Raw genomic sequence first — 12,029 nt, 5'->3', positions numbered from 1 at the left:
CATCCTCAATTACTGTCATAGCTCCAAAACTAATTTTTCTGATCCTACATTTACCCTTCAAACTGCTAAATACAGTAGCTAGTAATGCTGTTAAAGCTAAGTCAGAAGATAAGGCCAGTATGGCCAATACTGAGTGAGTGAAGAGAATGGCAAGAAACTGGGGAAGAAGAGAAAGGGTCACAGAACACATAAAGGATGGAAAACCACAATAAAAGTTTCTCTTTTTTCTTCTGAATAAACAGAGAAGCCAGTGGAATGATGTTATCTGACATACAGTTTTAAAATATCACTATAGATGACACTACAGATGGTATAACAAGAAAAAAAAAAAAAAGCAAAAATGAGCAAGACTGGAAGCAAAGAGGCCAGTTAGGATTTCAATAACCCAGGAGAGAATGAAAGTGGATTGATGACGAAGGCAGTAGGGGTACAAATGATATGAATGAGTCATATTCTGAATATATTTTTAAAGAAAATTCCACAGGATTTGTTGATGAATTTGGTTTAAGAGAAAGAGTAACCAAAATGACTCAAGTTTCAACAGGTACAATGGAGTTGCCATTTCCTGAAATGAAAAAGACTAATGGAAAGTTATGACCAACATAGACAGCTTATTAAAAAGCAGAGACATTACTTTGCCAACAAAGCTCCATCTAGTCAAAGTTGTGGTTTTTCCGGTAGTCATGTATGGATGTGAGAGTTGGACTATAAAGAAAGCTGAGCACTGAAGAATTGATGCTTTTGAACTGTGGTGTTGGAGAAGACTCTTGAGAGTCCCCTGGACTGCAAAGAGATCCAACCAGTCCATCCTAAAGGAAATCAGTCCTGGGTGTTCATTGAAAGGACTGATGTTGAAGCTGAAACTCCAATATTTTGGCCACCTGATGCAAAGAGCTGACTCATTTGAAAAGACCCTGATGTTGGTAAAGACTGAAGGCAGGAGGAGAAGGGGACGACAGAGGATGAGATGTTTAGATGGCATCACTGACTCAATGGAGATGAGTTTGAGTAGACTCCGGGAGTTGGTGATGGACAGGGAGGCCTGGCATGCTGCGGTTCATGGGGTCGCAAAGAGTCCGACATGACTGAGCGACTGAACTGAACTGATGGAAGGGATGTAAAATTTCTGTTTTGGGTTGGCTAACTTTAAGGTGACTTTAGGTATCTGAATGACGAGTTCAAGGAGAAATTAGATATACAAGTCTGGAGTTAAGGAAGAGGGCAGAGCTGGAGATATCATTGAGACCTCAATTTGAGGGTTATCAGCACAAAGGTTACATTCAAAGCTATGGGATGGGACTACCCAGCAGAACCTGAACAGGTGGTAGCTTCAAGAGCCTAGGAGTCCTACGGAAGTCTGAAGGACGGTCAGCATCAAGATTCTAGAGGAAGTAAGCTAGAGAAAAACAAGTGGAGACAGACAATGAGATACTTAAAACAGATTTTGGGAAAGTATAGATATTGGTATTGATGAGGTAGGTAAAGACTGTCAAAGTGGGTGGCCAAAGTCAAGAAACTGAGAGGACAGAGAAACAAAGGATTGATTTGGGGATGTTAAATCACTGAGAATAATGACAAGAATAGTGGTGGAGATAGACACAGTGCCCAGATGCTAAAATACTATTCACTGAATGAAGAAAAAACAGCAAAGAGATCTGTAGATGATTGCAAAAAGGCAAAGAAGAGAATGGTTTGATCTCGGAAGACTTGTCTCAAAGGGACAAGAGGAAAGAAACACAATCAATTATGCAGAACCCTAATGAGAAATACGCTCCTTTGACACATGGAGGTCTGAAATGCAAAACTGCCTCCATTTGCAACAGCCAAGAGAAAAGTAGTTTCCTTAGGAAACAACCAGATTTAAGTTAGACTAAGAGGTTAAAAGACAAAACTATAACATTTACTCCAAAACACTGAGAACACAGATTTGGTCAGTGACATACTGTGAGTTCCAAAAGGTAGAGTGGGAGGATTTAGATGGGGAAGAGCTAAGTCTAGGACAGATGGTGGGAAATGGGAAAAAAGAGCCAGCTGTCCTTCTTCACTCCTCCCTGCCTCTGTGGTAGAAGAACCTGAATTTTTGCTGCATTCCTAGCCATCCAAAATAAAGATTACGTTTCTCAACTGCCCTCAAAACTGGGTGGAGCCACATAGGACATTAACAATTCTTAAACCCAATGGGGATATTACAAAATCATCAACCTCATGGTCCAATCTGGGATTTATATCTTGTGGTGGGGGGCAACAGATAACACTACCCAACAGTAATGGTTACCCACAGTGACAATATGAAAAATAAATGAATTACCTCTTAATAAAGCAATATAAATCAACATAATTGGCAAATAAAAACTTGGAAAATAATAAAACGCTCCCTGCCATGCATCAAGACCATATATAATGCAGCAATAAAACAGAAGGAACCAAGATTCTTGACCTTATAGCAAGTCCTACCAGTCCTATCTAGCCTTTAAGTGATAGAAAATAAAGTTTTATCATGTTTAAGTTAGTGTCATCAATAGTTAAACTTAATAGTGAACTAATGCAGGGAATTAATAGTCTTGAATGTGGAAACTGAGGTAAACAGGGATGTAATGAATGATGGAATAGTCCCCATGGTCGAATAAAGGAAGGCGAATAATCAGTTTAAATGGCCTTCTTCCTGGAATGGTCTTAGGAGGTTTGTGGTGCTGAGGAAAAGTTCCATTAAGAGAGAAAAGAGAAGTCTTGCTAGGAGCACATGTAACTCTGCCTAAGTTTCCAGCTCTAAGACTACAGGCTTCAACGTTAACTCCTCTTTCTCCAGAGTCCTAATAGACACATCATTTCTCTGACCTCATCTCGTGTTTCCTCTCTTTTCACTCAAACTGCTCCAGTTACACCAGCCTCTATGTTTTTCTTCTTACATGCCATGTAAGAAGTATGTTTGGGGGCAAAGGAGAAGGAACCAGTGGACAGGGATCGATTGGCAATACTACAGAAACAGAAGGTAACTAAGATAGCACGGTCCCAAGTCATCTGATCAAGGACACTGATAACGGGGTACTTCCATTTGTAGACAGTTCACAAAAACATAAACAAGGATGGTGAGTGGGCAATCAAAAACATGAAATAAGGCACGGCCTTAATTTTAATTAAAGAAATGAAAACAAAAAAAACTAGATACCATTTCCTGTTGTCAAAGTGACCAAATACAAAACACCCAGAACTCAGCACTGGCATAGACAAACATAGTCACATACATTAGTGAAGAGCAGGAAACTGGTGCTAATGGTTACTGATTCTTTTTTCTCCCCACCCCTCACCACTTTTGATTTCCTTCTCCAGCTCTGGGCAATCTCCTACCTTACAAATAAAAAATTATTTCCTCTATACCCCTCCTTATAGCTAGGACACAGGCAAATTACGTTGGTTTTGCCAATCTAGCACATCTATGCCATATTTTGAGTTAGCAGATACTGATTTGAAGTAGGTATATATAAGGAATTTACCCTGGGAAGAATTCTTAGTCATGGGAATTTGTCATGTATCAGTACATGTAAATATATACCAAGATACATATATAAACTATACAAGCTTGTTTATTACAGAGTTCTATATAGTACCATCAAAAACTAGAAATTTAAATATTCATCAGAGATTATATACTCATATTCCAGATACATGTGTTTTTAATGTGGAATAGAATTAAGAATCAGTGTTAAGAATTAGACTTAATATTATGCTAAATAAAAACAGTCACAAAAGGGCAGATACTATGTAATTCCCCTTATATGAAATACCTAAAGTAGTCAAATACAGAGATACAAAAAGTAGAATGGTGATTACCTGGCAGGAAGGTGGACTGAGGACAGAGATTCAGTTCTGCAAGAGGAAAAGAGTTCTGTGGATGGATGGAAGTGAAGGTAAGACAACAATATGAATGTATGCAATGCCACTGAATGGTACACTTAAAAATGGTAAGGCAGTTTACAAAAAAAAAGAAAGAAAGAAAATTAGATTTAAGAAAGAAAACTAAAAGGTGAAAGCACTAAGAAAATGAGAAAAATTTTAGGAGAGAAAGAGGGAAGGTATGACTTGTCAACAAGAATATACGTATAGATAAGACATAGCAGAGAGCCTCAGAAGTGAACAAGAATATGAAGGACAGATAACAAATGCAAGCACAAGATCACAAGTTTGTTTCCAACAGGTTCTGTTTGGATCATTTGCACACTTGCTAACCCATGGGTATTGATACTAACAGTTGAAATTAATGGTTTGCTGATGATTACCCAAAGCTCTGTTTTTAAAAGTATAATTCTTATCAACAGTTTTCTAAATTGATACCTCTGATGAGACTCCTAAGTCTCTTTTCCAGTAAAGATAGGAGTGAGAGAGAAGCAGACTTTTACTCAGATTGGTTCCACCACAGAACCACTTGTAGACTAAGCTGGGATCTCTTATATAACAGCGAAGGCAGGGGAAGATGCACCATTTCCAGGGACAGATTCAAACACCTAATAACAATGGAAATAGGCTTGGCAGTATAGTTCAATTACTAAAGACCTCCAACTGCCACCCTATTCCAACTCCTGTATGTATTCGAAATGTATGTATTGGGGTTTCCCAGGTATATCTAGGGAGTGGTATTCACATTTCCTTGCAATTCTAGCTCTAAGTAGAGCTAGCTATACTTTAATCTTATTCATATTGGTTATATTTATAATCCAGAATGGCCTAATAACTTTGAGCCAATAAACCATGTGATTCACAAAATTAAAAATAACTAGTCATCTTTAATTCATCCTTTTAATTCAACTAGCAGAGAAAAAAATCACATTCAACAGAATGCTGTACAGCTATTTAAAAAATGAGATGAATCTATATGTATAGATACAGAAAGATGTCTATAGTATCTTAAATGACAAAAACAAAGTATACAGCAGTATTATGTAACGCAATCTATTTTGTGTTAAAAAAAAAAATGAGGGGGGAGGAGATGTATACTCAAGTTAGTGGATACTAAAATGTTTTTCTCAAAAGATGTGCAAGACACTTAATGGAGACTTTGTAAGGGTAGAGACACTGGTGTGAAAAGGGAAGCTTTTAATCCTCATTTCACACTATTCTATACTGTTTGAAGTTATCATGTTCATAATATTTTATCCATACATTTATAGTTTTAACATAGGATTATCTGAATGATATGTTCATGGCTTAGTTTTACTTTTTTCTTTAAGTATATCTGCATTAAAAAAAAACCTAACAAATGTTATTTTTTCATAAGATCCACCATTCTCATTCTCTTTGCAATTTCTACTGCATCTGACACACTTCTTACTGAAACCTTCACTTAGTGATCTTCCAAACACTGTACTTTGTTTTCTTCTATATATAAAGTGAGGCTAATAATACCTACCTCACAGGTTGGTTATGACGTTAAATGAGATAGAGTAGACATGAGATTGGAAAAAAAAAAAACATCTTACAAAGGTCCAATAGATTGCCTGAAACATAGGAAGAACTCAACTATTAGCTATTTGTACTGAAAGCTGGTATTTCATTATCCTTCATATATTCACTCTGTTCTGAGCTACAAAGAATTTCTTCTTGGAATACCACTTACTCCCTCTTAGCCCATATGGCTTCAATGGAGTCAGCACGAGACCTAGGCATAAGTCAATTAGAGCTTTCTGAAGGAAACTTTTATTCAACTAAAAGATAGGGAAGAAAGACTTCTTAACTTTCCAGGTCTTCAAGTTTAGATTCAAGGCTAGAGTTACTATAACTATCTTACCACACCAAGGGGAGAGCATGGTGGTGTCACAGGACACTATGTGAGGTCTGAGAATAATGCCAAGACAAGGGAACATAAAGCAGAGCAAAGAAACACAGTCCTAGTTCTTTCTTTAATACTAAATCCAGTTTTACAAAATCACTGCAGATGGTGATTGCAACCATGAAATTAAAAGACGCTTACTCCTTGGAAGGAAAGTTATGACCAACCTAGACAGTATATTAAAAAGCAGAGACATTACTTTGACAACAAAGGTCCGTCTAGTCAAGGCTATGGTTTTTCCAGTGGTCATGTATGGATGTCAGAGTTGGACTGTGAAGAAAGCTGAGCACCGAAAAATTGATGCTTTTGAACTGTGGTGTTGGAGAAGACTCTTGAGAGTCCCTTGGACTGCAAGGAGATTCAACCAGTCCATCCTAAAGGATATCAGTCCTGGGTGTTCATTGGAAGGACTGATGCTGAAGCTGAAACTCCAATACTTTGGCCACCTCCTGCGAAGAGTTGACTCACTGGAAAAGAGCCTGATGCTGGGAGAGATTAAGGGCAGGAGGAGAAGGGCGCAACAGGGGATGTGATGGCTGGATGGCATCACCGACTCAATGGACATGAGCTTGAGTAAACTCTGGGAGTTGGTGATGGACAGGGAGGCCTGGCGTGCTGCAATTCATGGGGTCACAAAGAGTCGGACACGACTGAGAAAGACTGAACTGAACTGAACTTCTTGCTTACGGAAGCTATTTTTTTTTCCCTCAAGACAATTTGGATTCTGTCTTCTGTCACATATTATTATAATGATGACAAAACTTAACTTATGCATTTAAAGAACTGCAGATGTTAATTTTAATTCTATTCCAATTTTTCCCCTTGAACTTATTATTTCTTCCCATGGGATACAACTTTTTAATACAAAAAGTAAGGTTCTCTTCTCAAACTGCCTGAAATTATAAATAATGGCTGTTAGTAGATGATTTGGGACCAGAAAGATGAGACTTGGTTATATTTTCCATGATGGTTTTAACTTGAGTCCATCCCAACAGAATCAGCTTCTTTTTATGCAAAGTACTGGCAAGGATCAATCAAGAGGGAGTAAGTCTACTTCTTGTGACCCTAATCTCTTCTCAGATCACTTCTTCACTTATTCTGAGTGTCCTACTTTCACTCTAGAGTTGTCTCCACTGTAGCTGTTGGTTATCAATGTCTGTTCCACATTATCAATCTGAGTTAAGCCTGTTTAAAAAGTATTTATTCTGTTTAAAAAATATTTATGGTCAGGTTCAACTAAATCTAAAGCTATTGGTCACTTTATTTATATTCTGAAATTACATTTCTTATCAGTCACTAAGACCAAACATTATTTACAACAACCACCATTAAAGGTAGTAAAACTTAGATTTATTTGTGGTTTATCTTTCTTATCCCCTCATCACTAATCTAGGGATTCACAAAGTATACTATCTGACTAACTTTAAGGGCTCAGACTATTAACTGTTAAATGTGTCCAAATTTTTACCATTCTACTGCATAGGCACCTCTCACCTCCTACACGGAAGAGTGGACAGTAACAATCTAAGCCATGCTTGATCTCAGTCTCTTTCTCTTTTTACACATCCCACATAACTGTTAACTTTTTTTTTGAACCAAGTCACTCCATAGCTCAAAATTTTTCTAATATTTTGAAGATTTATCAATCTAACATCCTTGACCTGGTTTTCAAGACTCTTCATAAACTAACCTTCTTCTAATTTGACAGTCCATTATTCAACCTTAGCACATACCCTAACAAGGTCAATGTTATACACACAGCAATATCAAATGAATGCAGTGTGTATGCTAGATGAACAAACATAAACAATCCTACGCAGTAGGTATTATATGCTGGTTTCATAATAAACAGTTTGACAAACTGAGTACATTGTCTAAGTAGGTAGCTTTAAAAAAATGATGAGACTTGGGATTCTGTTATCTGTTACATCTTTCCACTACATGGTGCTCTGTCTCCCATATACATTACTCAATTTGGTCTAGTCTTTGCTTTTTTTCAGGGTTAATATCTGTCCAACTTGGGTTTAGTAGTGTTTTACAGACTTGAAAGTCCAAAAGATTCCAGATGATTTCAAACAGAACTAATGTTTGTTCTGACACACCTACCAACCAAATTTTTCATTGAGCTTTATTTTCTGTAGTTTGTCTTATGAAAATAATTTTTTACAACTACAAATAAAAAAAGTATATTACAATATGGAGTCAATGTTTATTCAAATCACCTTAGTCTCTCAACCTCACTGAATTCTTACACTTCAGGGGAGTGTCTTCCACACCTTCAACTCTTGAGAGTCACTGAACCTTAATATGATGTTCCTCAGGGCAAGAATCATACTTTCTTACTTAGAATGACAATGTAAATTCACTCATAAAGCAGATTTATTGGGGCCTCAGTATGCCGAGTCCTAAGTACACAAAAGTTAAAAGGGGGAATAAAAAAGGCTCCCAGTTCCCAGTCAAGTACTTAAGAGTCGCTGAATAAATGTTTGTTGGACTTATTCAGATTAATTAATGGTTAACACTGAGATGGGATAGGACCAAGTTTAAGAATCTGATCAAAGTTCTGGAAAAACTAACTCCCCAGAAAAATTCACAAGCACAGAGAATTTTGTACTCAATTCCGGGGGCGGGCAGGGGCTGGAGTAGTGGAGAAGTGGTATGAACTTCTCTGAACCCCAATCACCTACTACCAGATCCACAAACTCCTAGTTAAAAACCCATTAACTAAACTAAATTATCTGGGAACAGGAATACTTGCTCAATAATCCTAATTATGCCTGACAGTGCAGTGTATACAGAAGCTACTTAAAAAATATCTGCTGATTAATAATTTCCTCATAACCAGACGACACCAGCAAGCAAATCGTTTCTTCCATTACAGTCTTTCAGTCGAATGATTTTAAAAACTCAAAACCCCCTTTCACTAGTGACATTAATGACCTAACACCAATAACTCAAAATCATTATTTGGTATTCACTACACGATCATTCACCAATCCAGATCTCTCCGTGTTGCCCCTCTGCTACCTCCAAATTTCAGGGCTTCCTCCTTCGCATCCCAAAAGCTACGTCCAGAGCGCCCAGTGAGACGAGAAATAACCGATGCTCCACGTCGCACACACTGTCAAAGCAGGGAAGGTGAATACAATAAAGGACGCAACTTCCAAACCCTTTCCTCACCTCTCTCTTGGAAGTAAACAGACTTACCTTAAGTTCCAGGAAAACGGGGTCGATCTTTCTCACAGAACTGGGACCAGTTACCAAGAAGCAGCGGACCTCCCTGTCACCATAGCGACTTCTAAGCGCTAAGCTCACTCCCTCTTCGCGCGATACTTCCCCACAGTGCGTCACCCGAGCGGGCCTGAGACCCCGCCCCTCAGTGGGCCCGCCCTCTTCTAAAGGGACGTTATTGGACGACTGATCCTTGACTTAAACTGTAGGGCGAATTCCACTTTATCTTTCTCAAAATTCGCAAGGTTTTAAAAAAAATTTATGAGTGCTATCGCCGTAGGGCCACGGAAAACATTGTTTCGCCTTTTTTCACTTAGTAGAAAACGTTCCCTGCAGCCTGGGTTCCGCCAGGAGTTCGCGCATGCGCGTAAGGTATCAGAAGATGGCGATAATCGCCGCATTTTTTTCAAATTAGTGGTTCCCAGAAAGCATTGCGCGCATTTGTAACGAATTTCCGTTCGAGTTTGTATTTTAGGCGCCATTTTCGAGTGAAGGACCCGGAGCCGAAACACCGGTAGGAACCGGGGGGGCTATACAACCGTTTCCAGCCTCGGTTTGAGAGGACTATCCCGCAGGTAAAGTACTTCTTTTCCTGATCGGTTGTCACACTCTCACTTCTGCCCGGTCAGCGGGCGCCTGGAAAGAGGCCTTGAGCTGGAGCAGCCGAAGTCTAGGCTGAGGCTGCCTCGGGGAGATTTCGCTCGCTGTCACCCCTCCCCCCTCAGTCGCTCCCCGGCGGTCGAAGCTCCCGCGCGCTTCTCCCGGGCGCCACCTCTCTGAGCTGCTTAGGCGTCGATCGTGGGACTGGGGCCGCGGGGCGGGGGCCCTCTCTGCCCTCGCGAACCTTTTCTCAGAAATCTTGGTCGGACTACGACATCGCCCCCTGTCCCGGCCCTCTGCCCGTTTCTCTTCTCCCGAGGGACTAATCACTGGGTCTGAGCCCTTAGTAGCCTTTCGTAGTTTATTGTCCAGCGGGATTCGCCGCGGACCTCAGGGACAAACCCCTGCCACCCCAAGGTGATGGAAGCGGAGCTGGCGCTGCCGGCTTCCGATTTCAAAATCGCGAGCGGGCGACCCCAGCCGCAGGTCCCCGGCCGGCTTTGAGGAGACCTCAAAACCCCCGGGCCGTCAGCTAAATGGCTAAATGGCGGGGAGAGGAAAGTGGGCGGCGAACCGCCACTTCGTTCCCGATGCTCTGGGAAGAGTTGAGAACCCCTCAAACCTAGAACTAGAACGGACTCAGAGACAAAAATCTGTGTGCTTGGATCCCTAGCCCCGAGAGTGTGGGAATGTCCGTAAATGTCGGCGTGCGGGATATAACTTCGTTTAGAAATGACGTTACAGTATTCTTACACATTTACACTCTGGGCGGGGGTGGGGGGCATTAAAAAAATAAAAAGAACTTAAGCAGTTGCTCTCCTTGCTGGCTCCGCAAGCACGTCTAGGAACTTGCTTAGAACTTGAGCGAATCCCGCCTTCTTGGCACTTGTTTTTTTGTGCCTTCTTCCCCGAAGACTCGCTGGCGTTGCGCGGGGTTTTTAAACGGAGCCCTAGAAAACGGGTGGACGCAGTTTTTCCTCGAGTGGGACGGGTCGCGGGCCGGCGGGGAACTTGTCGGCAGGGCCGGCGGCCCGCGCGGGCTGACTTGCTCCCGGCTTTTCCTCGGCTCCAGCGACCATGCCCCGTAAAGGCACCCAGCCCTCCACTGCCCGTCGCAGAGAGGAAGGGCCGCCGCGGTCTCCGGACGACACCAGCAGTGACGCGGAGCCGGATCCGCCGCCCGGCCGCGCGAGGAACCAGGCGCTGGCCACCGCAGGTGAGTAGCCCTTCGTGACGCCGAGGGCAAGCGCGTGGAGACCCGGCACCCAACCCGGGACGGTTGATATTCCAGGGCGCGGACGAGAGGGGCTGCGGGGTTGACATCCGAAGATCAAGAAAGCGATTTTCACAGATTCGACAGTGTGAAATTTCGGTTAACGGTGCTGGAGGGATGGGGGCTAGTAGGTAGCTTCAATTCTGAACTTCTGGTCATTGCCTTATATTTCCGCGGAAATCGACACGGTCAGCCAGAGTGGACTTTTTTCGGTGTCAGCTTAACTATTTGTTAATATGATGAAAAGTTGCTTGATCGTACAACTTCACCTCGGTGATCTAAAATTAAAATTGCAAAGAGAAGATAATTTGCTCCTACGCCCGCACGCGCCGTAGGTTTTGTGAGTCCAGGAATTGAGTGACTTGAAACCCCTGTAACTGTCATTGGAGCTCGCCGGTGTCCAAAGTTAAGGTTCCAGGTGCTTAACGGATACTGAGGGTTGGATATAGAGCCGTAGGATTTGACCACCTGTTTAGGCTGGGAGCAGGGACTCAAGTGATGGTGGATTTTCCAGATTTGCATTACGATGTAGTGTATTGATTCCTAAAAGGTATGTTTCTATAGAATTTTGTGACTGATGGCATCTCTTTCAAAAATTTTCTTTTCTTATAAGACAAAGCCTAAAGACTCTTATCTTTTGTGAATATAATACTGTATTTGAGTGGAAAATAGAGATTCCTAGGTTCCATAAATGACGTCTCTCGAAGATTAGCATGCTAACAAATTGACTGATACAGGCTTCCCCTCTCCCCCTTTTTATTCTTTCCTTTGACTGACTTAGAAACTCCAAATGAGGAAATTGATAATAGAAGTTTAGAAGAGATTTTGAATAGCATCCCTCCTCCCCCACCTCCTGCAATGACCAATGAACCTGGAGCTCCTCGTCTTATGATAACTCATATTGTAAACCAGAACTTCAAATCTTATGCTGGGGAAAAAATTCTGGGACCTTTCCATAAGGTATTTGACCATTTTTAAATAGCTGTTGTAAGGTATTTGTTATTACAAACTGTTTCAGTTTTGTAGTTACTGTATTTATCCTGATTGATACATACATGGTGTGGTTTCTATGCTTTTAACTACTGAAATTAGCTTTTGTTTATC

At 41.1% G+C, this 12,029-nt stretch overlaps 2 protein-coding genes across 2 annotated transcripts in view; one reads left to right on the top strand and one right to left on the bottom strand.

Annotated features, from left to right (window-relative positions):
- IFT80 (intraflagellar transport 80) overlaps positions 1-9,143 on the bottom strand; it is a 113,873-nt gene extending 104,730 nt beyond the window's left edge. The window contains exon 1 of the mRNA XM_065942678.1: positions 9,029-9,143. The gene's annotated coding sequence lies outside the window, so the exon portion shown is untranslated. The remainder of the gene's footprint in view (positions 1-9,028) is intronic.
- A 370-nt stretch (positions 9,144-9,513) lies between these two features.
- The window catches only part of SMC4 (structural maintenance of chromosomes 4), a 31,739-nt gene continuing 29,223 nt past the window's right edge, over positions 9,514-12,029 (top strand). Inside the window, exons 1-3 of the mRNA XM_065943599.1 lie at positions 9,514-9,627; positions 10,725-10,868; positions 11,707-11,885. Of these exons, the coding sequence (XP_065799671.1) occupies positions 10,730-10,868; positions 11,707-11,885 (318 nt within the window). The 5' untranslated portion in view covers positions 9,514-9,627; positions 10,725-10,729. The remainder of the gene's footprint in view (positions 9,628-10,724; positions 10,869-11,706; positions 11,886-12,029) is intronic.

This window comes from Muntiacus reevesi, chromosome 8 (genome assembly GCF_963930625.1).
Source record: "Muntiacus reevesi chromosome 8, mMunRee1.1, whole genome shotgun sequence".
Taxonomy (NCBI): Eukaryota; Metazoa; Chordata; class Mammalia; order Artiodactyla; family Cervidae; genus Muntiacus; species Muntiacus reevesi.
This window is presented reverse-complemented; position numbering and strand designations above follow the sequence as displayed.